Source organism: Zonotrichia albicollis, chromosome 17, assembly GCF_047830755.1.
Source record: "Zonotrichia albicollis isolate bZonAlb1 chromosome 17, bZonAlb1.hap1, whole genome shotgun sequence".
Taxonomy (NCBI): Eukaryota; Metazoa; Chordata; class Aves; order Passeriformes; family Passerellidae; genus Zonotrichia; species Zonotrichia albicollis.
This window is the reverse complement of record NC_133835.1, coordinates 11,428,179-11,452,696: the sequence shown is the minus strand read 5'-3', so window position 1 is coordinate 11,452,696 and position 24,518 is coordinate 11,428,179. Positions and strand designations below refer to the sequence as shown.

Below are 24,518 nucleotides of genomic sequence, written 5' to 3'. Positions count from 1 at the left end.
CAGCCCCTTCATTCTCCTGGATCTGTATTTTCTCCTACCACCCTTCTTAGGAGTGATGTAAAAGAGTTCTGAGTATAGACAGTCCTCCAAAATAAAGGAATATTAGTATTTCTTACATGAGAAATGTTGTAATTTAAAATTTCTCTTTCTCCTCCTGAGTCCATGGAACTCTGGTAGAATAATTGTTGATAACATGCCACGTGAAAAATGAAATAGCTGGGAGCCAAATCTATATGTGGCAAATCGAGTTAAAGAAATCTCATAAAAAATAAACAGTATATAAAAAACCCAAGGATTTTAAAAGCTGATTATTCTACTAGTGTCCCAGTTTGTTTATTTTATTTCTATGCCAGCAGAGATTCCCTCAGAGATTAACACCATGGACTAATGCACAGATGGGGCCAGAAACTCGAAAGTCATCTGAATATTAAGAATTTAAATCTTTAGCCTCAGTGATTTGAACAGAAAGCCAATTATGAGGCTGAATTAGTTTTCAAATTAAACTGCAATTTAAAGCATGTGAAATTAATCTTTTAAGGCATATAGTTGCATTTGTATATATATTCATGGGGAGAATTTGGATTCTGCAGTTGTGTCTGGTTCCTCTTTTCCAGCCTGGCAGTGCAGTTCACGAGGAGATGCCTGGTGTGCCTGGGTGTTTGTTCAGTGGAGGAACAGAGCAGGTGTAGCTGGCTGGCAGGGCCTGAAATCTGAAGAGATGATGTTTAATTTTAAAAAATTAATAGGACACACAGTGAATCCTTCTTCCTGCCACTGCAACCCATTCCAAAAATGCCATAGCACTGCTCACAGTCAAAACATTCAATATGTTTCTTCCAGCTTGGAGGTAAGTTAATTTTAGAACTCTTCTTTAGGAAGGTTCCAGTTCAGGACAGCACCTGAGCAGATTCATGGATGGGGCTGCCACACATTCTGGTTTGTAGTACTAGAAACTTAAAATAATGCAAATGCAGAATATTCCAGAGAGATCATGCACAGGTAAAATATTCCAGAGGGTCAGAGTAGGACTCAATGGATTCTTCCATTCATCCCAGAGGTATTCACAGGTTGGGTGCATTACTTCTGGATCCATCCCAAGCTTGAATATATTCCCCTATGGCAGTGCCATCTTCTGCACCCAGGGCAGGTGTTGCTCTTATCCTTGCACTTTATATGCTATTAAAAATGGCTTTGTCCAACCTGATTCTTATTCTCTCACACATTATACACAGACTTAGGATACACAATATTCTTTTTCAAGTTCTTTTGCTCAGCCAAGCACAATTTTAAGGTAAGAAATTGTTTTTCTGCAGACTCATGTGGTAGTGCTTTCCATTTTCTTTCGAGGTGAGTGGTTATGAAATCTGTGCTCTTAATTTCCTTTTCAGAAGCATCCAATCCCAAGAGCAAGGAAGTGAATTATAGGTCTGTAAGTGAGGAAAAAAAAAATGCAAATCCCAAGACTGGTGGGTTTTCCCTCAAAAAAAAAAAAAAAAAAACAAAAAAAAAAAAAGAAGGCCATGTTGATGTAAAGGAAAGAATGTGGAAATCATGGTCTGACACCAATGTAGGAGGGAGTTACAGCTGAACACTGTAATAGCCTACACTCTGCCTCCTTTTCACCAGCAGTTACAAATAGAATACTATGATTTATATAATAACATTTATATTATATTACGCCAGTTTTTATTGTATTGTATTCTAGTGTCAAAATTCAGGAATTGGATTGCAGCCTTGTAGAGGATGTGTTCAGTGTCAGGTTGTATGCAGCTGGGGCTGCCTGATTTCTGATTTCTGGAGTCACACATGCCTTCAGTGCAGCATCAGACCTGGGTGTTCAGCACAGTTCCGTGGGGATGTTCAGGATCTCTTGTCCTAAGTAGCCATGCTTTCCTCCTTCTTTAAATTCGCCCTGGAAATTGAGTGGATGTATGTGCAGGAGCTCAGCCAAGCTGAACCTGGTGGGTTTATGCAGCTGGATGTGCCTTTGCCCACCCTGATGTTTGACTGGTGGGATTTCTCTGGTGGGTAAAGGGGTCTCAGTGAGCTGCAGGCTGCTGGAGGGGAGTGATCTCCAAATCTGGCCAGGGCCACGTGTGTGCTGCAGTCAGTGCATCTGCTCCTTGGCTCTCCGGAGGTATTTGTTCCATTTTTAACAATCAGGGGCTCTGATTTCCGTCCTGGGTGACAGCAGCCTCTTCAGCTCTCTCTGTTGTCTCTCCAGACCTGCTCGCTCTCTTTATTCTCATTAGGCTGGCTCTTGCCCTGTCTGAAGCTGAAAATCCAATGTCTCTGCTAATTAGGAAGTGGCATCCGTTATGAATTAGGTTAGCTGCTTGAAAGGTCAAAATTTGCCAATGATTACTAAAATTATGGTGAAGGAGAATGACAGTAGCTATCAGTTACAACGGAAAGAATATAATTCGGAAGGAAAGTGCTGCTCCTATTTCATTTTTTTTATCCAGAGCATGTGGGATGCAGTTTAATTTAAGTATGTTTGCAATTTATTACACCTGCAGTACTTGCACTCACTTCTGTCATCCTGATGTCTTGTCCATTTTCCTGTTCACCTCTGTGACTCCACTCAGCACCATTGCTGGGTCAGCTCCCCAATTTAATTTGAAACCCTTAACAGTGAGTGTGTGAAATTGTTTCACAGCACCCATTGAATACATTTAATATTTTTTCATTGAGGATGCAGGTTTGTTAGAGGAAATGCTTTAGTCTTTAACATTACAGAAAGTTCAGTTGTACTCTGAGGACTTTTTCAGGATCCCATCTTATTTGTCGTTGGAATTTGGTTTTGATGCTTTTGCTTTTCCTTATGTGTGTTTCTGTCCCTGAGATCTTGCAATGAGTGAAATCACCTAAAGGGTGAAGTGTGCCAGTTATGAGTAGTGGCATGAGTTTCCCATCCTCTGTGGGGAAGGAAATGATTATCAGGAAACTGTTCTGAGTGGAAAATTTTGCTTTTAGGAAATGTAAATTTTACGCTGTTCTTCAGTATTTAATCTTCCCACAACTCTTACTATCTTGTCTATCTAGCATTGGATGCAGAGGATTCACTAAGTGAGCTTTCCAATTTAGGGGGAAAAAATGAGGAGTAAGGGGAAGTTTCCATTAGTACAAAGCCATTATTAACTTGGGTTAATGAAGATCTAATGTAACATAGCTAGCACCACATATCTGCACATAATTATCCCGTCCTTTTCTATGGGGGAATGATTAAATTAAGTATCTTGTAGGTCAAAATTAGACTGAGAAGGTTAACCAACTTTAATGATTCTGCAGCCATTTACCAGCCATTTAAAAACATAAACTGTAAGATAAAGCTGGATAGAGAAACAGCATTATCAGTAAAAAGTGGGTGAATTTTTAGTGCTTTCTGTTTATATCATAGGAGAAGACTGAGAGGATGATGTGATTTTGCAGTGACATGTAGGATAAAGGGCAAAGTGAAAGGAGTTTTGATTTTTATGTTTTGTTGGCTTCCTGGTAAGTGCCCATTAGCTCTTTATTTTAACATGCATTAAATCTAACTAATGGATATCAAACCAGCTTAGAAAAATGGCAATTATAAAGCAATTGTAATAAAGACTTCAGGAGCACAACTGTGCCAAAATATTTTTTGTGTGCCTTAAACTCATGAAAGCTCTGTCTTTATGGAGAAATGAAGTTACATAGATGGGAGAGCAGAGATTGCAGACAACGTAAGGGGAATTAGCAGCCCTCAGCATGCTTTGGGATTGTCTGGGCTACAAAGAACTGGGCTGATTCTCAGATTCCAGAGTGATTTGAGGGGGACATTTGTTTATGACTGTGCTTATCTGCTTACTCATGCTCAGGGCAGCTATCTCTCTTGTTCTGCTTTTCTTTTTCCTTAGTGTGTACAGATGGAATGAGATATGGTGAATCTAGCAAAATCTCTTTGCAGTCTTTTGCAAGGGGATGCAATTCATTTTAAAATTGACAAACAAAACTGAATGTACAGGTATAAATTATCTCCCTTTGTTTCCATTCCCCCAGGTTCTGTAAGGCATTTTTTTTTTGCCTATCCTGTAGAAACTTTAATTAATCCAAGGGGAATATTTTCCATAAGGTTTGCTTTCAAGCATTTCTCTCATGTGTCTTATCCATGGTTAGAAAAAAAACCATCTCATTTGACAAAATAACATCTGGGAGGTTACAGTCTGTGGGAAATCAAAGGGAATGCATTGGGAAGTTACAGATTCTGGAGGTCTTGCCTTTTATTGATAGATCTCCTTCGTCATGCCATCCATTAATTTTAACTCAGGTGATATATGAACTCTGCACGTTAGTTAATGAAGGCTAATGCACAGTAATCTTGTCATCACTAGCTGTGCATGGTAATTCAGTCTGCTGCTCAGAAGAGCTGTTCAACATGCAGCAAATTTGATTTAATATTGACATGATGTACTAGGTTTGGTATTGTATTTAACATACCATGTGCCTTATTTGATGAGAAATGGTTTTCTTTCAATAGGTTACATACCTGAGTCAGGCCAGGTGTGTAGTTTAATGCAGTTATATCAGATATATATCAGTTATATCTGCACTGGGTATTCATCCTGTGATACACTGCACAGAATGGGGCAAATTTCTGAGTTTGGGCACTTTATGCATTCATTTAATGTTGTCAGTGTGCTTGAGAGCAAGCCCTGGAGAGCAGGAAAGTTAAGATGATTCTTTTCTCAGGCACTGAAAGCAGAAAGTCCCTCCTGCCCTGTTTACACTGGTTTAACCTGCTCTTGGAGCTTCATCACCACCAGCAGGATCTGATGCAAAATTGACAGAGTACAGATTGAGGGTCTTGAGTGTGACCTGGAGGAGTTTTCTCAGTGTTTCTGGTCTGTAGTAATTGCTCCTAGCCTCTGTTTGGGTAGGATATAGAGCTGTAAATATGGTGTGGTTAATACTTTGATTTCCACACAAGACACACATCCTGTGGGCCAGATTAGGGAGGCAGTACTTTCTCACTTAAAGCCAAACAATACCACCTTCAATCCTCATGTGTGTTAGAGCTGTGCTCTCTGCCACTGTAAATTTGCCTAATTTGTGTACTATTAGGGGCTAGATACAGGGATATATTGCCTTTATTTTAATATAAAGTACATGAAGATGTATCTCCATGTAAAGGACATAGAAGCATGGCATTATTTACTTTATTGCAGGTAAATCATCACCAACCATCTGAGCACAGAGCAAGAGTTTATACAGCACCCAGAGGATGTCAGACACTTTATCTGTGTGTATCCACATCGCTCTGTGGAATACTCTTGTGCACAGATCTATGTTTGTGTCATTCACTGCAGCACGCAGGTACCTGGAGGATAAATCTTGCTTAAAGACAGGCTAAATGCAAAGCAAGCCAAGTGGAACATGGCAGGGGCGTGGGTTACACAGGCTGATCCCTCAGGAGCCATCCCTAGGGATGGTGCCCTCAGCATGGGGAGCAGGAGGTGCTGTCGGTCAGCACTGCCAGGTGGGAAAAGTGTACACAGGAAAGGGAGAGGAGATATCAGCCCTGCCTACACTGTGGTGAGGGAGAAGCAATTTGCAGCCAGTTTAGCAGACTGTGGTCAGACAGACAGACAGACAGCCCTAGGGAGAGCCAGGAAGGAAGCAGCTGCTGCGGCTCAGGGTGTGCTGCAGCCACACAGGGCCCTTTGCAGAGGGCCTTTTATTAAGTTACAAGATAGTAATTAATGCCAAGTTCCTCTCTTTATTTTCTCTGTGGTTGGGTTTCATAATGGAAATTAAAGATAGGAGATAGGGAGCAGATTGCCTCTTGAAATACAGCTCCCTGGTGCTCAGTTCATGACTTCAGAGACATTGTCCAGCCCCATCTCCCTTTATGGAGATGCAGGTCAAATGCTGCTGAAATAGTCCTTTCTCTCAAGAGCAGATGTGCTTAGTCCAGTGCTGCACTGCAGGAAAGGAGCAAAAGGGGCAGAGAAAGAGTGAAGGAGACTTTCTGTGCTCTCCATCCACAGTACAGCTGCTGTCCCTCACCCCCTGCCACCAGAGCTGCAGCCCAGCAGGTTCCCCTGCCAAGTTGGGAATCCACCATTTCATGCATGTGCTGGGTAATTTTGGAATTTACAGTATAGTCTGAGACATCCCACATGAGGAGGGACCACAATTGTGGGCAGCCCTTGTCTGAACCTGGAAGTCCAAATGACTTTCAGAGCTGTTTTTTTGAGCTGGAAGTGCATCATGAAATACCACCTGTTTTTTGGAATACATCCTAAGACTGCACATGTCCTAAAATAGATTCTGTTTTCCTCTTCCGCTTCTGTTTTCATTAGCCCCAGGTTTTGACATTCTGTTCAGAGATATTTTCAGTATTGAATGCATTAAGATAACATAGATTCCAAATCAAACATCTCATTCAGCATATTTCCTATTTAAATTTCTCCTGTACATTTTCCCTGTAGTTATCTAAGGGTTGGTTTTGTTGTTTGTATCCGCTGTCTCGTGATAACTGGTTTTGCAAAAGAGCAAAAAAACGAATGCTTGTAGAGAAAATGGAGAAAATTTGTTGCTTGCACAGCCTTGTTTCAATTCAGTGTTCCTTCCGTCTTCTGAAGTTTATTGATCGGGAGAATGTTAAAGTTGTTGAATAGTTTGTTTTCATTTCACAAATGTGAATCAGGATTATTGCAGAAAAACAGGAATGTATTCATCATTAAGATTTGCTTTACACATTCATTTATTTTTTAATCTATAATTCTTATTGAACTAAGAAAACTCACAGGAATATATGTATCACCACCGAGAACAAAAAGAGCCTGATTGAGGCAGATGGAAGAGCAGCAAAGCACTTCACACAAGTGCAAAAATACAAACTTCTTCTACACTTCTTCTAATACTGAGAAACACTGGTTTTCCAGAGGTGCTGGGGGGATTTCCTGTGTGCTGAGTGGCTTAAAGACACTTGGCTAAGGTACCAAATGCCGCAGCCATGTAGAGCATGGGGTGTTTTTCAAGTCTTCTGCAAACAGATCCAAGCTCTGCAGCTCTCTGGTGTTCCTGACCTGGGAGTGTGGTGGCTCCCAGCGTGGCCAGGCTGGGTGTGCAGAGGAGACACAGCACGATGCTGATGCAGCCACATGGCCTCAAGTTTGCCCATGGCTCACATCTAACTCAGCTCTTTTTGTAAAGCCACGTGTGGCTCCATCTCAGGTCAGCTCAGGTTCTTGCTGGGACCACCTTGCATCTCTCCAGCATGGCAGGCTCATAAGTTGGTCTGTTGCTCAGACTTTCCAGATGCGCAGTGTTGGAGTGGCCCCTTCCCTCTTTTCATGGATGCTGTTGGGTTTGGTGGTCACCAATGAGGTTATGTCTGGTTTTGCTGTCTCTCTTTGCCTCCCACTCCTCTTCTCAGGTCTCATATCATTATACTCATCCACTGTTGCAGATTACCTTGTGTGAGCTGTGTGTGCCTGCCCTTCTACTCATTCCCTCCCACCAATACAACAAGTGTAGAGCTGGGCCCTGTGAGCTCTGGGGGTCACAGGACCAAGCAGCTGCAGGAGTCCATCCAATCAAGTAACATCTTTTACGCTCATAATGATAATTTCCCACTTTAGCAGAACACCCTGCTGCCAAACTCCAGTGCTAATGAGCCTGTCAGTGCATCAGTGCACTCCGACAGTATCGAGAATGTAGGGATTGTTTTTTGCAAGGCAAATGAAGACACTGATGATTAGCAAGAAACAAACCAACAATTCAATACATCACTGGCCACACATACCAAATCATTGATTTTCTGTCCTGCTGGGCAGCAGCTGTTGTATTTGCTCTGCAGAAATGGATTTTTTAATCCTGGAGGGACAAGAAAGGTGGATGTTTCTCCAAGAACTGGAGAACAGGAAGCAGCAGGCAGTTGCTTCCTGCACTGGGCATGGGCATGTTCATGGTGTCCTGAAGCTGCTGAGAAGTCTGATGGGCTTTCCACTATTAAATTCTGCTTCTGAATGCATGTGAATGCAGTGATTGGATCGGAAAAAAAATCTCCTGTGAGAATCTGTGAAAATTGCAGGACAAAAAATGCTGCCCTAAGACTTACAATCACTGAAAGAATTAGAAGTTAATCATAGATACCCTCACATAACTTCTCTCTGTCTACCAGTTACGTGTAATCAGCATCTTTCCAGATCATCCATTTCAGCAGTGTTGCTATTTCCATAATCCTCGCCTTGCCTGCCTGGATTGAAGTGAGCTGTCTATTCCACAGCATTTCTGAACAAAATGCATGCCCCCAGGTCAGTGGGGCCGCAGTCTGCTCTGCAGTGAGGTGTCCCTGCTAACTCCTCTTGCCTCGTTCCAGGGACCTACGTGATGACGGTGACGGCGAACGACGCGGACGACGCCACCACGGCCAACGGGATGGTGAGGTACAGGATCGTCACCCAGACCCCCCAGAGCCCCTCCCAGAACATGTTCACCATCAACAGCGAGACTGGGGACATCGTCACCGTGGCTGCTGGCCTCGACAGGGAGGTGAGTGTGACGCTGTCTCACCAGCTGTTCGGTGAGGGATGGGATGGGATGCGATGGGATGGGATGCGATGGGATGCGATGGGATGCGATGGGATGGGGATGGCTGGGAGCAGCACAGGGCTCACCCTCAGCACCGTTTCAGGGTGAGCTGGCCCAGGGCGGACACGCTGTGTGGAGCAGCTTTCCAAGGAGAAGGTCAGGAGAGCCGAGAGCTTTCCAGGTGTGAGGATGGGAAGCAGAGCTGGGGGAGCAGGTGAAGCTCCAGCACCTGCTCCTTCCCACCTGATGTCGCAGACTCTGCAAGCACAACCTGGGGTGGATTTGACCTTTCCCTGCTCCTTTTATTCCAAGAGCTGGGAAGTTGGCTGAATCTTAAGCAGGTGGATGATCCCAGGCAGTGCTGGAGCCTGCGGCAGGCCTGCAGTGCAAGAGGAGAAACAAGTGCTGGAGAGATTGCTGGCAGCCCCCAGGGGATGGTAGCAGAGTGCTCAGAGAAGAAATTGGAATTCTGGCAGGAAAATGCTGATTTTATGGAAATGAAAGAACTGTTACGGCCCCCCTGACATCAGTGGGGGCCAGCATTTGGATGCTGGGCTTTATGGGCAGAGAAAGGTCGTCGGTTTATATTAATTTCAGGAACACAGATTGGGATAACTTGGTGGGAGAGAGGTTTTAATCTCGGCAAATCAGCTCAGAAGAGAGGCAGGTGATAATTAGGGGGAAAGGATAAGGCAGAATCTCTTTTATTGCTTCTCTCATTGCATCTGGAGTATTTTAAAAACTTGCAGGGGAACCATGTGCTTCGTGTGAGTTCCCTTGTGCACAGGGTCCAGGAAATCACAGCTGGCACATTGTGTGTGGAAATCTGGTGCTGAGTGTCCCAGGCTGAGTACAAGGGTGGGCAGGGGACACTGGGATCAAGGCAGAACAACCAGCTCTGGGCACAATCCTGGGGCTGCCCTGAAGCTACGGGACGTGCTTATTCCCAGCTCTCTCTCCTGCTTTCAGGATTACATCTGGAATTGGCAAAACTTTCTGATTTATTAACCTAAAGTTATATTGCATCTAAGTTGAAAATTGTGTTTAAACTACCCCCATTACTGTACCACAGACTGGTTTTTTTTGTTTTTGTTTGTTTTTCCTGAAAACTTGTGGAAGCTATTAAAGGAGTGAATTTGGGGTTGCTGCTGACATTTCCTTGTCGTTAGGAAAAGGAGACGAAGAGCAATATTTGGAATGCAGATTTGTGTAAATTAAAATGTTAACAAATCTGACCTATTCAGCTGAAACTCCTATAACCAAGATAAATTCCCTGGATACCAGTTATTTCTCCAAATGCTTATTGACACATTTATCAGTGCCTGAGACATGATTAAGTTAAGCTGTGGTGATACAGAATGAAGTTTTCAGTCTCCATTGGATCCTTCTCCCTTGTTTCTGCAATGCAAAGCAGGCATAAAAATAACTTCTGGAGCTATTCCATGTCTGAGAGACAGGTCCATGTTCCAGATCCAGCATTTGTCTTTCAAAAGGGAGAAAAGTCGCTTCAAAACTGGTGTTCCTAGCTCAGCATTTCTGTTGCATGCTCATTGAATGAGATTTCCTGATGTTCTCAGCATCTCCACTTAAATATTGGTTCTTTGCTGGTTTCCTAAATTACCTTCAATCCCTGAAGGGATGAACTGGATGAAGTTTTAGCTTATTTTGTGTCAGGACAAGTGTTTTGTTTGACCTGTAAGAAACCTATTTAAAGACCAAGTTGGTATTTTTGCTGCTATTTCTAAACCCCTATTTCCACAAACCATGGAGGAAATTAAAAACTCAGCCTCTCAAATTATGCTGGTCTCTCCTAAATGTGTCTGACACTGAAGATAGCCCAATCAAAAGGCAAAGTATTAAAATATTGATGGCTTTAAAGTTATCTTACCTGGTTCCTATTAATCTGGATGTAAATATGGTGACAATGCTCTGTGTCCACTCACTCATTATGACTGCACTTAATTGAATGGATCCCCAAGGAAGATAAAGTTAATTGGACTGCACTTCATAAAAATTATTAAAGGAAGACAGTTTAGCAACAGCCTGATGTAAGCCTGAATGCCTGAGGATGAGGAATGCCAAGGGTGGAACAAAGGAACACCCATCCCTTGAACTAAGGGGGGAAATGATCGGGATTTAGGGTCATGAGAGGTTCAGAAGTGCATTCAGACAGCCAGGTTTGGATGAGAAGGTTAAAAGCAGATACTTGCTGCAGGAAAACGTCGGAGTAGCCTAGGAAATCTGCAGCTGATTTAATGAAATTAGGAGGGGAAAATTGCATGATGGTGGGAGCACAGAATGTGTGGATTGTAGGGAAGGCTGTGAGTGCATGAGATGAGCAGGTTGTGGCAGAGTTCAGGGGTAGGAAGGACCATGGCAGCTGATGTAATTTATGGCAGGCTGCTGCAGGAGTGGGTGGCACTACACGAGATGCTGCCAGACTGACGGCTTCATTTAGCAGCACGTCTGAATTCCACATTTCATTAATCTGGGGGGTTTTTTCCCGCTGGGAAGAAAATTTCAAGAGATAAGAAAGGGTCAGGTGAGTCTCAGACACAAGCAGAACATTCATATTTTTGTTTTCCATCCTGAAAAGTAACATTTCTGTGTATAACCTTGCAAAAGTGACCAGCTCTGTTCCACATGTTGTTTTGTTCCTCCCACTCATCCCAGTGTCCCAGGTGGGATCAAGCCCAGACTGTCAGTCTGACGGTGCTCCTGGTGCAGTAATTCAACCCCATGACCAATTTTGATTTCTCTGGTGGCAGAATATCTGTCTCAGTAGCACAGTAAACCTGCAGTGGGGCTATAGGATAGGCAATATCATCCTCTGAAGAGCTTCCCCTAAATATTTTATGAACATGGACTTTGAGCAAGCAGGAGGAAAAAAAAAAAAAAGGAATGAGAGAAAAGGAGGTGATTGATCCCAGGCTCTGCTGGCAGGCCAATAGATGTTGAGACATTTCAAATGTCACCCAGGTTTATTTGAGATAATAAGTGTTTCAGCACTGCGGTTCTTGTAGTATAATGTTGCTAACTTTTTGAGATGTCCCTTAGAAAGGAGTCCCTTCCCAGCACATTCATCTGGTGCTGGAGAAATGAAGACAGTCAGGAGCACTGAGTTGCTTCTTCCAAATTTCTGTATGTTTGTATTTCTTTTAAAAATGATTGGATCTCTGCTGCTGCAAATGCTTTTAAAAATACATGAAATCCGATTCTGTGATTACTGCACTTGGCTCCCTGAAAACGTGATGTTGCTGGTCCTTCTCAAGTGAGTGAAAGATAAAAGGGAGAGCCTGCCAACAACTGAGTTAGAGGTTTATTTTATTTATGAATGAAATGGCAGAATTTTTGTGGGGAAGAGGAGAAGTTCTTCTTATTAGCAGAGACAGTTGATTTCTTTTCCAAAACTCTGGGTTCAGTGCAGCTACATATTTCTGATAGTGCAGAATTTGAAATGTTATGTTAAAGGAAAAAACAAAAACAACTGTATACTACTCCAAACACTGAGCAGGGATGGTTTTTGACTATCTGCAGTAACTGTTTTGGGTACATTTATCTCCAGGTCATGGCAATAGCTTTTCAAAACCTTCTTGTTCATTCAAATGCTGGCGGGGAGTAAACAAGGCATTGCCCTGGTAGAGGGATGACTTTAGCCATTGAGATTCCTGTGAAACATTCCCACAGACAGACATCCCCTAGTCTGAGATTACCCATATAGAGTGGGTTCAGTCTGGGTTTGCCTCTTCCAGCCAGTCATCCAAGTGTGGTCAGCAGGTAACTCGGGCTGAGCCTGGCTTTCTGTACCAGGAAACTTCCCCCTGACAGTGGAGTCCAGCAGCTTCCAATCCTTCATCCACCCCGGAATGCAGCAAAAGGAATTTATTCTGTTCTAAATAATAATTACCATGGCCCATGCTAATTATTTCCCTCACTGCATAATCACTGTGATGTTCTGCAGAGCTGTCTCTGCTCCTCTGAGCAGGGCTGGAGGAGCATCTGCTGCAGTGTGAGGCTGAGGGATCCCACACCACACCAGTGATGGATGAGTTTACCTGGGGACATTGTCACTCGTGTGTGTACTGACAGAATACAAGGAATGAGGGAAAGTGACATCTAAATGGCTTGACTGCATCCTGAGAGCTCCTGTTTCCATTTTCCTCAGTCGGATTAGCCTTCTCTGAGGAGCAGAAAGGAGTAATGCAGAATTGCTACAAGCATGTCACCTTCTGACATGCACAATCCAACATCCACCTTGTTTGCTATATGTATCTATTACAGGAGTTCTTTAAAATGAGAGGGATTCTGCTTTTCATGTTCTTGTCACTGCTTTTTCCAGAGAAGAACTAAAACAAGGTTGTTAGACACTGTGGAGCCATGAGTATCTTGCTTTTCAAGATGAACTTCCCATATCACTGCATCAAAACATGGAGAAAAATGCCTCCACAGCTGAACTCACAGGAGGAGAACCAGAGTGAGGGATTTGTAATTATTCTGCCAGCAAGGCACATCCATTTCTATGAATTTGGACCACGAGTCCTTGTATTTAGCTTCCAGACTTGCAGGCTCCCCAAGTGGCTGGGATGATGAAGGGCTGGAACAGACTTCCAGGGTTAAGTGGCTTTTCCACTTCTCACAGCATTCAGGCAGTGATTGGGAGTCCTTGTGGAACATGTCTTCAAGGCAGTTATAAACTACCAGAGTCTTAGCAGGGATAAGCAGGTAAAATACTTCAGCATCCTCTGTCAGACTGTGTTTTACCTGTGTTTTACCGTGGCCCTAATGTGTTTCTGTCCCTCTGCCACAGTTTGTCCCCTTGGTGTCACACAACAGGCTCTGCCCTCGCTGTCTGCCTGGCAGCCACGTGCCATCCCTGGGATTTGTGGAGCACAAAGTCACTCTGAGGGATGAAATCCACTCTGTGCACATCATTTCTGCTGAATACTACCTTATCCCTGATACCTTGTAATTTTTCAGGGCCATGTAACGAAGATGTAAATACTGAAGCTTTATGTATTAATATGCCTGAAATCATTACTTAAAGATAAAACTGGTTAAATTATTCAGTTATAAAATTATCCCATTTCCACAGCAGCATATCCTGTCAAAGGCAGAGCTGATTAGCCATAAGCTGAATTTAGCCAGCAGATTTATGCTGGATTCTGGTTTAAATTTCTGCATTGTACACAGGACTGCTTTGAGTTTGTTCCACCATTCCAGTGCATTTCATTTTCTCATTACAGACAAGAATGACCTTTCTCAGCAAATTATGGTGAGGAGCACTACCACTCATCAGTGAAGAAGAATCATTTTATTAACCCTGTTTAGTGCTTTGCCAGTGTGTTGTGTAATCAGTGGAGGGCCACTTGCAGTAATTTGAGATAGCATAAGTTATCAGAGGGGAAGGGCTCAAATCTGCTTGTTGGTCCAGCACTGCTAAAGGGATCCCTCATAGCTTTGTTGCAGGGTGGGAGAGATGTGAGCAAATGCTTGTCACAGAAATCACACCATTTGTTTTAATTAAGAAGGGAACAATGCCAGTGGTTCTGAAACCTTGTCACAATTCCCAGAAGGAATGTCTCCCCATTTGAGCTCCTCAAATGGCAGTGCCTGTGTGTCTTTCTGGTGGGTCTTTTCTGCGTGTTTCTGCAGGATCTGTACCTTTTGCTCTTCTGCATGATTGCTGCAACTCTCTAAACAAGGAGCTGGCAATCAGTTTTAGAGCTCCTGTATATGGAAAGGGTTTTTTGATTACTTTTACTTTAAAAAAGCCTGATAGCTAGATAGACTAGTAAAACTGATAGAGGAAGGGCTCTGAGCCATGGCCTTGAAAGAAAATAGCATGAGTTGGGAAAAAAGGAAAAAAAGTGGATATGGTAGGAGACACTTTTAAAGAACAAAAGAGCTTTCCAAAGAAAGAGGCTGGTAAATTGCTTGAAACCTGTGGGAGTCCTGTGAGCAGACAGCAAAACAGCCATGGTGTTTATCTCCCATAAAGGTAACCAGGGATGTGTACCAGGAGCATGACCAGGACACAGGTGTAGCAGGCTGGAGATCACCTGGCTGTCCAGCCTGAGACTGTGTTGGCACAGTTTGGCTGTGGGTTTGTGTGAGCTCAGCCTGGCTGTGGGATCTGCTTGCACCCATCTCGGCCCTGTCCTGTCCTGAGGCCTTTCACTCCCCATCAGATTGCATTTTAATAAAGGAGGTCAAACAGAGCAGTAGGGCTGGGTTTACTGCTCTGCTGTGCAGGTTGTCAGCCCTGGTCCCAGTGCACCATGTGTCCTTCCTGAAATGTGCGCAGGAGGATGCTCCAGCCTCAGAACTGGGCTGTAAATGGAAACCTGCAGCCAGTTTGCATCCCCCATGGAGCCAGTTCCACCCAGAGTGAGTCCTGCCCTTTGGCTGAAAGGAAGAGTTTCCTCGCACTCAGGCAGTGCCTGTGACACTGTTTACTGCCTGCCAGAGTAGCTCCCAATTTGGTTCTTAAATTCTTTCTCCCATTTGGCTTAGACTCTCTTCATACACCTGGCTTGCTTTCAGTATTGCCAGCATTTAGATGGCAATAGCCTCTGGAGGAGGCTGTACTGACTCACATGTGGAGCTGTAATGGCTTTTTATTCATATTTGGGTGAGCTATTGAAGAGATATTACCAAATTGAAAAGCTGCATGATTTGGGGTTGAACTACTCAGATAAAACAAAGCTTTGAGTTTAATTGGATCCGATTATAGAGTCCAAGCAAGAATCCTGACACCCCACCTAATCAGTTTCCTTCTTTTAAATATGGAAATCTTCAGAGCCTCTCCAGTAAGAAAATTCCACATATACTAATAGGCTATAGATCCTTTTCTTTCTTCACACACATTTTAATATGTTCAGAGAGTTCTGGTACAGTCTGGTTGCACTTGTTTCAAGTTCCTCATGAAATCCCACCTCTGACTACAGTGGGTTGGTTTATACATTATTCAGTAGTAAAATCCCAGCTGAATAGGGAGGAGGAAAAAAAAAGTTAAGTATTGGAGTGGAAAGCTCACCAGGTCCTTAGCATAATCTCTCTGGTTCAGACCTGCATTTCTTTTTCTATTTGAGCTTGTCTTACAGTGGAGAAGAGTGTATCATTCCAATTTCAGATAGAAGACTACCTGCTCAGCTCAGGCAGATTTAAAGTTTTGCTTTTGGTACATCACATACTTTCCAACAGCCCCTTCCCCTCTCTAAAGGGATTATTGTCTAAATCTGCACCGGGTCAAGTGAAATAATTAAACACAAGCTGGCTCCACTAATTAACTTATCCACAGACCATTGTCTGTTATTAGCATTTTAAAGAGAGACTTTGTTAACTCCTTCTTCCTAGACCTAGTACTATTTTTTTAATAGCAGGATTCATTCCTGTGAGCATCTTTGGCTCTATTTCTTGCTTAAGTACTGTCTTCAACACATTTGCCAGAGCATGAGTGAGTTTGTGGGATGTTTCACCCTGCATCAGTTACTTTTCTTAACTGGGCATAAGAAGAAGGCAGCTTGAATGCAAAGGACTGTGACTGTCAGAAGACCAAATACAGTCTCTTGTATTCTGAAATATTCTTAAAATAGGAAGTTCTCAGTGTAAACAGTGGAGAGGCTGTTACATGCTCTGTAAAGTACAATTTAAATTGTGATGTATCTGGAGTTTTTATAGTACATCTCATCTGGAACAGTGTCAAGATCGTGGCGTTTGTATTTGCAGAGGATGTAATACTTCCAAAAATACAGAAATGTGTGCACAGGGACCAAAATGTGGGTGTTTGCTGTTCTGCATCACGAATCCTCTCTGTTTCCTTGAGTTCTGTACTAATTAGTTCCCAGAAAGGTGGCAGAAGGTGGCTCTGTGAAGGGGAGGACTGTTCTTGTTAGACACTTGTGAGCATCGCTGATCTGGCTATAAATAATCACAGCATCAGGTACTGAGGTTTGGGCTGTTCTCCATTCACTGCAGGCTGAGAGGGGACTCGTGGATAAGGCCAGCAAGGTGGCACATGCAGGCAGGATGGAGCTGTGTGTTATTCTTCCCAGAAATGCACATTAAAGCATCTAGGAGCCTGTAGTAGCAGAGCTGAAGCAGCGAGGCAGTTTGTTCTTTTGTCATGGTAACCTCACCATTTTTCTTCTAATTTTTAGGCTAAATATTTTCCTTTTATTGTTGTTCTGTTATTCCAGTTTTCTAAAAAATTCTGAGGACTTTGTGTAAGAAATCCTCATTAAATAGAGTACATGTCAGTACAATCATGTTTTATTCAAGCTATTCATTTTTTGCACTTAAAATGCTTTCTGTTCTAAATGCCTCTCCAGAAAAATAAATGTGGTTTTCAGTTAAAGTAAACAGGTCACATACTCAGTGACCTTAAATCTGATGGCTCAAATTGAGACGAGGAACTAATTGCATAAAAATGCAGTGACTCATATTATCCAGATGTTCAATAAGTTGGTCTTTCCAACTTACTTATACATGCCTGAAAGATAGATTGTAGTTTTCTATTCATACCAACATGGAATTCACCTCAGTTTATAGGGAAAGATTTTGTTTTAATGGTTTAAGGTTTGGGCAGATGCCCAAGGAGGGGTGAACTGACCAGACTGATTGCAGCTGTTTGAGGATGGGAATCCTCAAATTTGAGGGTTTGTAAGTCAGCAGCAAATGACTCTTGCAGAAGTGGGAAGCTTTTCTGCCAGGTATCTGCTATTCTAAAGGGAGGGTTTGATGCCCCCCAAGCATGAACATGCCAAATAAAATGCCTACTTAGAAATCATAGTGGTTACGTTCTGCAGGTGAATTTCAGAGGGGTCAGAAGAGCAGCACCTGTGGTTTGCCTGCAGCAGAGTGGAGCTGGCCCAGCCCCAGAGATCTGCTGTGATAAAAACACCCAACCCTATATTGGGTGTGTTTTGCTCACAGGGCAGCCTGTGCTGATGTGGAGTAGTAGATGAGAGGATACTCCACGCATTACTCATCTGGAAGTGGTTTGTTTTGGAGATGTGTATGTTTCTGCAATTATTCTAGCCATTAAACTTCAGCCCTGAAAATGCTTTCATCTTGGCTGATCCCATCTTTTTGTGGCCATGGCAATGGAGAGGAGTGTGATAGGAAATGCATTACTGGGTTTGTAAATTATGTGCAGTTCCCTCCCCCCCCCTCCTATGTTTGATATTAGAAGATGATGTTTGACAGAGAAGATAATGAACAGTATTTGCTGCTAAATCAGCAGCTAGATGTGGTTTGAAAGAAAGCATATTTGGGCATAAAGAGACAATCTGGAAGGTTACCAGTGCTGTGCACCATCAGAAAATCTGCTCCACAGATGAGCAGCAGAGCAGCTTCCACCAGTGAGTGCTGGAGAGGAGCTGGGTGGCCTCATGACTTCAGGGTATCAGCTCTTGACAAAGCAATTGAGCAAAATTCCCTAGAAAAAGAGCCTGCAGGGCATTAGAGGGCTCTTAGGGTAGGCAGCCCACCCCCAGCTCCTTTGGCCACGGCCAAATCCCTGAGAACCCCTAAAGTAAAAAGTGAGACAATCTCTCACATCTATCCATCAGATTAGAAATTGAAGCATCAGCCATCATTTATGCAGATGATCCTGATTAAGCAGGAAGCGCCCCACAACATTTTCCCCACCCCCAGATTAGGACAAAATAATGATTTTTTAGAATTGTAATTACCAGTCAGAAAATAAAATCTGGAGAGATTTAGCATTTTTGTTTTAATAGCTGCAAAAATGTCGCATTGATATTGGTCTTTTAAAGTGATGTTTGACATTTTGAAAGATCAATTTTTGTCAAACTTAGCTCAGACCATTAAAACCATTTTTAAAAGGACTCTTTTGCAAAGTAAAAATAAATTCCAAGCGAGGGAGAGCTTTCAAGTGCCCGTCCTTGGGAGCAGTTTCACTCTTAGCATCTTGTGATGAAAAACCATTTTGTCATAATATTCTCCACCAGTTTTCATCCTCAGGCCCCTTCAGTTCTCTATATGGTCTCTGCCACTACTGTCATCCAACCATATCAAAATGGGTATTTAGGGACGTTCTTCTGAAAACTAATTCCAGTGTTTGCAGTAAGAGCTGCTAATGTAACTCGGAGTGACCATTGCCTGCAGTATCAGCATCTTCAAAGGCTGACTGACATGTTTGAGAAATGGATTTTGTGCTACTCTGCTGACCCCAGACTCTGTGCCAGGGCAGTTCACAGAGGGGCACAGTCCTTTCCATCCAAGTTCCATAGGGGATAAGGGAAGCTGAATTACAGACTTCATATCCAGATGTGCAGGGGAGCGTTCAAGGAAAATGCATCAAAAACATCTTGCAAAAACTCATTTAAAGTTACATAAATTATTGTTTGCATTTTCACATGCAGTTATTTTCAAGTCTAACCAGCTGTATCTGATTGAAGTGGCCCTAAATAAATAGATGGTTACATAAACACAACATTTGTTTGGGGATTTTTTCCCAATAAGGTCTGGGCCCTGTTTGCTTCGCAGTGTTGCACAGACTGTGAGAAGGAGGTGTCTGAATTTCAATGGGACATTTTGACACAGAAAATCCCATTCTTAGTATGTTTGGAGTTTCTAAGTCATATGGTGACAGCTACCTTAAAAGAAGACACAGTAAATAATATGGCATGTATTTTGCAGAGAAATTGGAATGCAAGCAGAGAGTCCAAAGGGGTGATCACATTTCATTTCACGTTTTTCACCCCGTTTCGGTGCATCAAGCCAATGTCTGGTGCATGCTGAGGCACTGAGCAGGCATTCTGCTGACAGGCTCCCCAGCAGCATCTTGGGTTGCTGTTTGTTGGGAAGGGCTGGTGTTTGCAGTTTCAGGAGAGCCCTTCGTCACCATCCAAGGTGATAACACCTCACTCCCTCTACCTCTGTTTTCATCTCACAGATCAATTACCTGACAAAGGGTGAACCTGGGCCAGGCCTTGGTTACTCACAGCTGCAAGTCCAGTCCACAAAGTTCAGAACTCCTTAAAGCACCACTGAAATTCTTTCTAGCAGGTCCCAAGGTTCTATAAATGAGGAAATAAACCAAGTGACTCAAGGCACAGAAATGCTCGTCTGTGCTGTCTCTGTTCCAAACCAGAATAAAACATGAAAGAATAATCTGAAAGATGTGACAGTTTTTATTGAAGAAATAATCAGAGAGTCACTTATCAGAATCAGGAAACCTGCTTTATCCTTTGTTGCATTATAAATAAGAATTATATTTGTTCTTGGGGAACAAGCTTGAAGTACACTGCAAGACGTTATTATGAGTGATGCACCGGGAGGAACTGAATAAATACTGCCTGTCTGCCCCATTAGGTGGTTTTGTTTCTTACATTTCACTGATTCCTCTACCAGCAATGAGTTGTTTTATCATTTCAGAGGTGTACTCAGGGGTGAGCCATGATTGTGGGGGCCTGAATTCCAAGCTGACAGAAGGGAGGATGCCAGGCAAGGCGAGTGGTGGTGGGGAGGAGGCAGGGCTGGGGTCTCCAGGTGTGCCCCAGCTGCTCACTGTCCAGGTGGGCTGTCCTGCTGCAGGGAGACACTGCTGGCCAGGGCAGCCCATGGTGGCGTGGAGGAAACAAGAGGGAACAGGAAGATAAAAGGGAGAAACAGAAAAACAGAAGAAAGAGACATTTGTAGGGATAGGAGATTAAGGAGGGTGGAAGCAAGGAGTTTACTTTCTCCACTCTTGTAAACTCTTGCAGGCTGTTAGCTCTGGATATGAAAGGTTATAGAGAATGCCATCCTAGGCAGAACAACACACCCAGTGCAGCATCCTCTCACGATCCAGGCATCTATCAGAACTGCAGGCACGAGCTCTTGGAGCTGCGTGTGCCGGTTCTGTCTCGCGCTAGGTGATTAGATGTAAAATTACACAGTATCATCCCAACTTGGAGCATGAAACCACTTCCATGCTCTGTCTTGACTGTTCATAATGTTTCTTGGCAGAAGTTGCTGCAGACACCAGCTTTCAATCCTTCCAAATTAAATGTCAGTTGATGGCAGCGCCGCCGTCAGCGGGAGCGCCCTGCTCATCCCGCTTCCCCCGGCTCCGCACCTCCTCAGCTGGCTGATGAGCAGCTCAGCTGGGAGCAGTTTCGAAGGAGATCTTTGACTTTCTTTGGCTTCCCAGAGGAATTCGTAATTATTTCCTCCTTTATCATGGAGTGCAGCTGGAGTCTTCAGCTCCATTAGAACTGCCCTGGTAATTTCACAGTGTGAAATTTACAGCAAACTAGGGACATTAACGTTAAATAAATTTATGCAACAGCAACCCTCACCCAAGTCATTAAAAGTGTGTGCGGTTTTTAATGGATGCTTCAGCATGGCATTTGATAAGTTTGTTCATTTCTTTTCCCAGTCTGTTAATTATACATACACACACACACACACATTCTTCTGCCAGAGGTTTTGGTGGAAGCTGGCTGTGGCCACGGATGTCACCTCCTTGCAAATACTTCAAACATGGCTCTAATCCCAGCCTCAGTGGAGCAAGGAGAGGCTGTCACCAAGAGTGTATCTGGGGGGGAAGTGTGACAGTGTGGGTCTGTGTGCAACTCCAGTAATCCAATTGAACTATGCAGTGATTCCGAACCGCGTCTATTTGAGAAGACAGGATATCATAAAGGCTGCTAATATGGTGGAAAATTGTATTAAGCTGAGACAAGACAAAGTTGATTATGTGCACAAGTAGTGCAGATGTGCCTGGCACTGGTCGTTTATGCATATTGATTGATCTTAAATACAGCAGAGCAGGGCATGGGATGGGGTTTCCATGGTTATTGATTTTCTTTCAGCTCCTTGGGCTGTCATCAGAGACTTTCAGATCCGACTGCCTTGACCTATACAAGCCCTGATAAGAAGGCTTGATAAGGAAGCAGGCACGGGGCTGATGTCCTGGCCAGAGAAAACCTGCTGGGTATGTCCTTTGAGAAGCAGATATTCAGGGGCAGTCCTGAATGTAGTGTGGAATTGAGCTCCATGGAGCCAGAGTGTGGAATTCTCTGGGAAGCTGCAGTTGGGCTTTGGGGCGGCCTTGCTGGATGTTCAGCGTGGGCTGTGAGGAGCAGCCTGGAGTGCTCACCAGGGTCACTTTGCTGCGTGATCTGCTTCCCTTCAGTTTGCTGAGGGAGGAGACTTGGTTTCCTAATTGTTTAATTTTGGCTTCTATAAACCTGCTGGAGCAGAACTGTTGTTTTTCCACCTCTCCCACGTTCCAAGCAGTGAAGCTAGAAACAGGAGGTTTTCATCCTGTTCTTTGGTTGTTCTCTCATTCCTCAGGAGTCTTTATTGAGACAGTTTTCTTCAGTCCTGCTCTGCCTGGAGCCACTGACCTCGCCTGGCTTCCATGGGCTCTGTGACTCTGCTGGCATGAGCCATTTAATAGTTTCCAACTGAAAGAGCAAATTTAGAGTAGATATTAGGAAAAAACCCTTTACTGTGAGAGTGGTGAGTTTGCCCACAGAAGCTGTGGCTGCCCCATCCCTGCAAGTGTCCAAGGCCAGGTTGGACAGGGCTTGGAGCAACCTGGGGTAGGGGAAGGTGTCCCTGCCCAGGGCAGGAGATGAGCTTTAGGATCCCTTCCCACCCAGGCTGTTCCATGATTCCATGATCACTGGCATGGAGCTTGAAATGTGATGTGGGAGTCAAAGACCCTGGTTTTCTAATAAACAAAATATTTAGGAGTAGAGATAATTAAGCATCTAGCAGTCAGGAAAACGGATTTGCGGATGTTTGTCCTGGGAATTCCCTAATTTCCCAGTCCTGAGGGTTTTTATATGTATGGGCATCTCCACCTGCCTTGGCTGCAGGCTGAGCTGTGCAGGTGGGTCTGCTGACACAGGTGAGCTTCATGATTGTGCTCCAGTTCTGAAAGAGGAATTTGTCAGCATGTTGAATTGAGTGCATGTAACTTACCTTGATTTATATTTGAGCTGAGGTGAAAGAACTCTATCTGTGATTATGGACATCAAAGACAATATATTGAAATTCAGTTTTCTAATGTACACATCATTTATCAAATCTCTGCCCAATAATGCCAACGCTTGCTGCACAGAAATACAACGTGATGGATTACCTGCTTCCCACCAGCTTTCGGAAGGCCAAGGAAGATAAACACAGGATTCTTGTAGAAATGCCAAGTTCAGGCTAGGGAAAAAGACTGAAATCAAAAACCCCAGGGCAGTTAGGAAAATTCATGAGCAGGATAAGAATTTCAGGCATCTTATAGTCCTCAAAGTAAAGGAGTTTCTTGGTTTCTTGCTGTCACCAAGAGCACGAGCGACCCACCTGTTGCAGGCAGAACAAAAGTGTCACCTTTTGCAGAATTTTCCCTGGTTCAGTGCCTGCTCTTGGGATGCTGATGATCTGAAAAAAAAAAATCACATTTCCTACATCTAAAGCAGCAGCGGTCTGGACTTGGATCCATAACAGCCAATTCTTGCCTGGAATCTGAAAAAAAAAAAGCATAGAAATATGAATTTCAAATTAAAACCAGGAAAAAATAAATAGCAGAAAACACTTTTATTTCTTGCTGAGCTTCTATTCAGTTCCTGCTTCCTGTGTTGACAGTGTAAGTTATACTTGGGCAGGAAAAAAAAGGAAGCCCACAAACATAATTGCAAGCATGTCTAATTAGGCAGAGCTATGTAAATTTAGCGTTTCTACATGATTATAAATGTCAGGAGAGCCTTAGATAAGACATGAGAGTTTTGAGTATCTCTTGTGTACCTAGTCTAAAATGTCCTTATTGCTAATCCTATTCATCTGGAGTTGCTTCCTAATTAGAATATTTATGGGCTAATAAGGAGGTGAACAAGACACTCCAGTTCAGCTCCAAAGGTGAGAGCAGGGATTCATTAGACTCGGCGTCTCTGTTTTGATTGCTGTACAATGTAATTAACATTGTGCTAGACAATCATTTTAGATTTACCTTAACAACAACTGTTTAAGAAGATTCCTGCTGTTCTGTCTTTGTGCCCTGGTCTGCTGAAAAAAAAAAAAAGCAGGGATGTCAGCAGCTTTGAGAGATTTGGGGGTTTCTGGATGGTTTTCCCCCTTGTTGTATTTTCTGAACTGTTTTGACCTCAGTCTGTCAGTTACTGATGTTTCTGAGTTTTGGCCATGCCAGCTAAAAGTGAATCTGGTTTGCATATTTTATGAATTCATGTTTTATAAATTTTATATCACTAGGACCTGCTTTATAGGAAATGCTTACTTTGATATTTTGGTGGGTTTTTTCAGAATTTTCACTCGCATGTCTGTAACCAGTGACCTGATATAAAACAGAATTTTTAAAGTCAGATATAATTCAGCTGATTTTAGCTTATACTACCATGGAAGCACTGACGTTCAGTGCCTGACTCTCTAATTTTTCTTCTGGAAGGTTCTTCCCCACCAGGAGCCCCACTGAGCCCAGCACAGCAGCAACAGGAAAAATTCCTCCTGCATCCAGACTGGGAACCAGGCAACCCTGAGTTCCACCCCACGGGGCTGTAGAGCTTACTGATCCACCCCTGTGTGAGGATTTGGGTGCTTCCTTGGTGGGATCATTCCTTCTCTTCCCCACTGAGCGAGGGTTCAGTCTTTGCCACCCACCCAGCTTGAGCAGACACCTTCCAGATTGCCTCCTGCTGCCTCCTCTGGCTTTTGCAAGATGCTTCTCCCAATTTGCTGCCAAAGCTCCCATTGTGAAGGGCCCCTAAGGGGAGATGCTCTTTTTCTGCCAGCCCCAGACCCCTGTGGCATTGCTGCTCAGGCCAGGGAACACGGGGGCAGCTCCTGATGGGTTTTGGAAAGGACAAGACACAGAGTTTCTGTTCTCCCTCCCACATTTCTTTACTTTAAGCTCCACTTCTGTCTGCAGAGTTCTGCAAAGCAATGGCCACAATTAATAGAAATGCTAAATTGTATCTGCAATCGTCTCC

At 43.5% G+C, this 24,518-nt stretch overlaps 1 protein-coding gene across 1 annotated transcript in view; it reads left to right on the top strand.

Moving 5' to 3' along the window:
- CDH4 (cadherin 4) overlaps positions 1–24,518 on the top strand; it is a 419,518-nt gene that overhangs the window by 333,284 nt on the left and 61,716 nt on the right. The window contains exon 7 of the mRNA XM_074553930.1: positions 8,354–8,526. Within this exon, the coding sequence (XP_074410031.1) occupies positions 8,354–8,526 (173 nt within the window). The remainder of the gene's footprint in view (positions 1–8,353; positions 8,527–24,518) is intronic.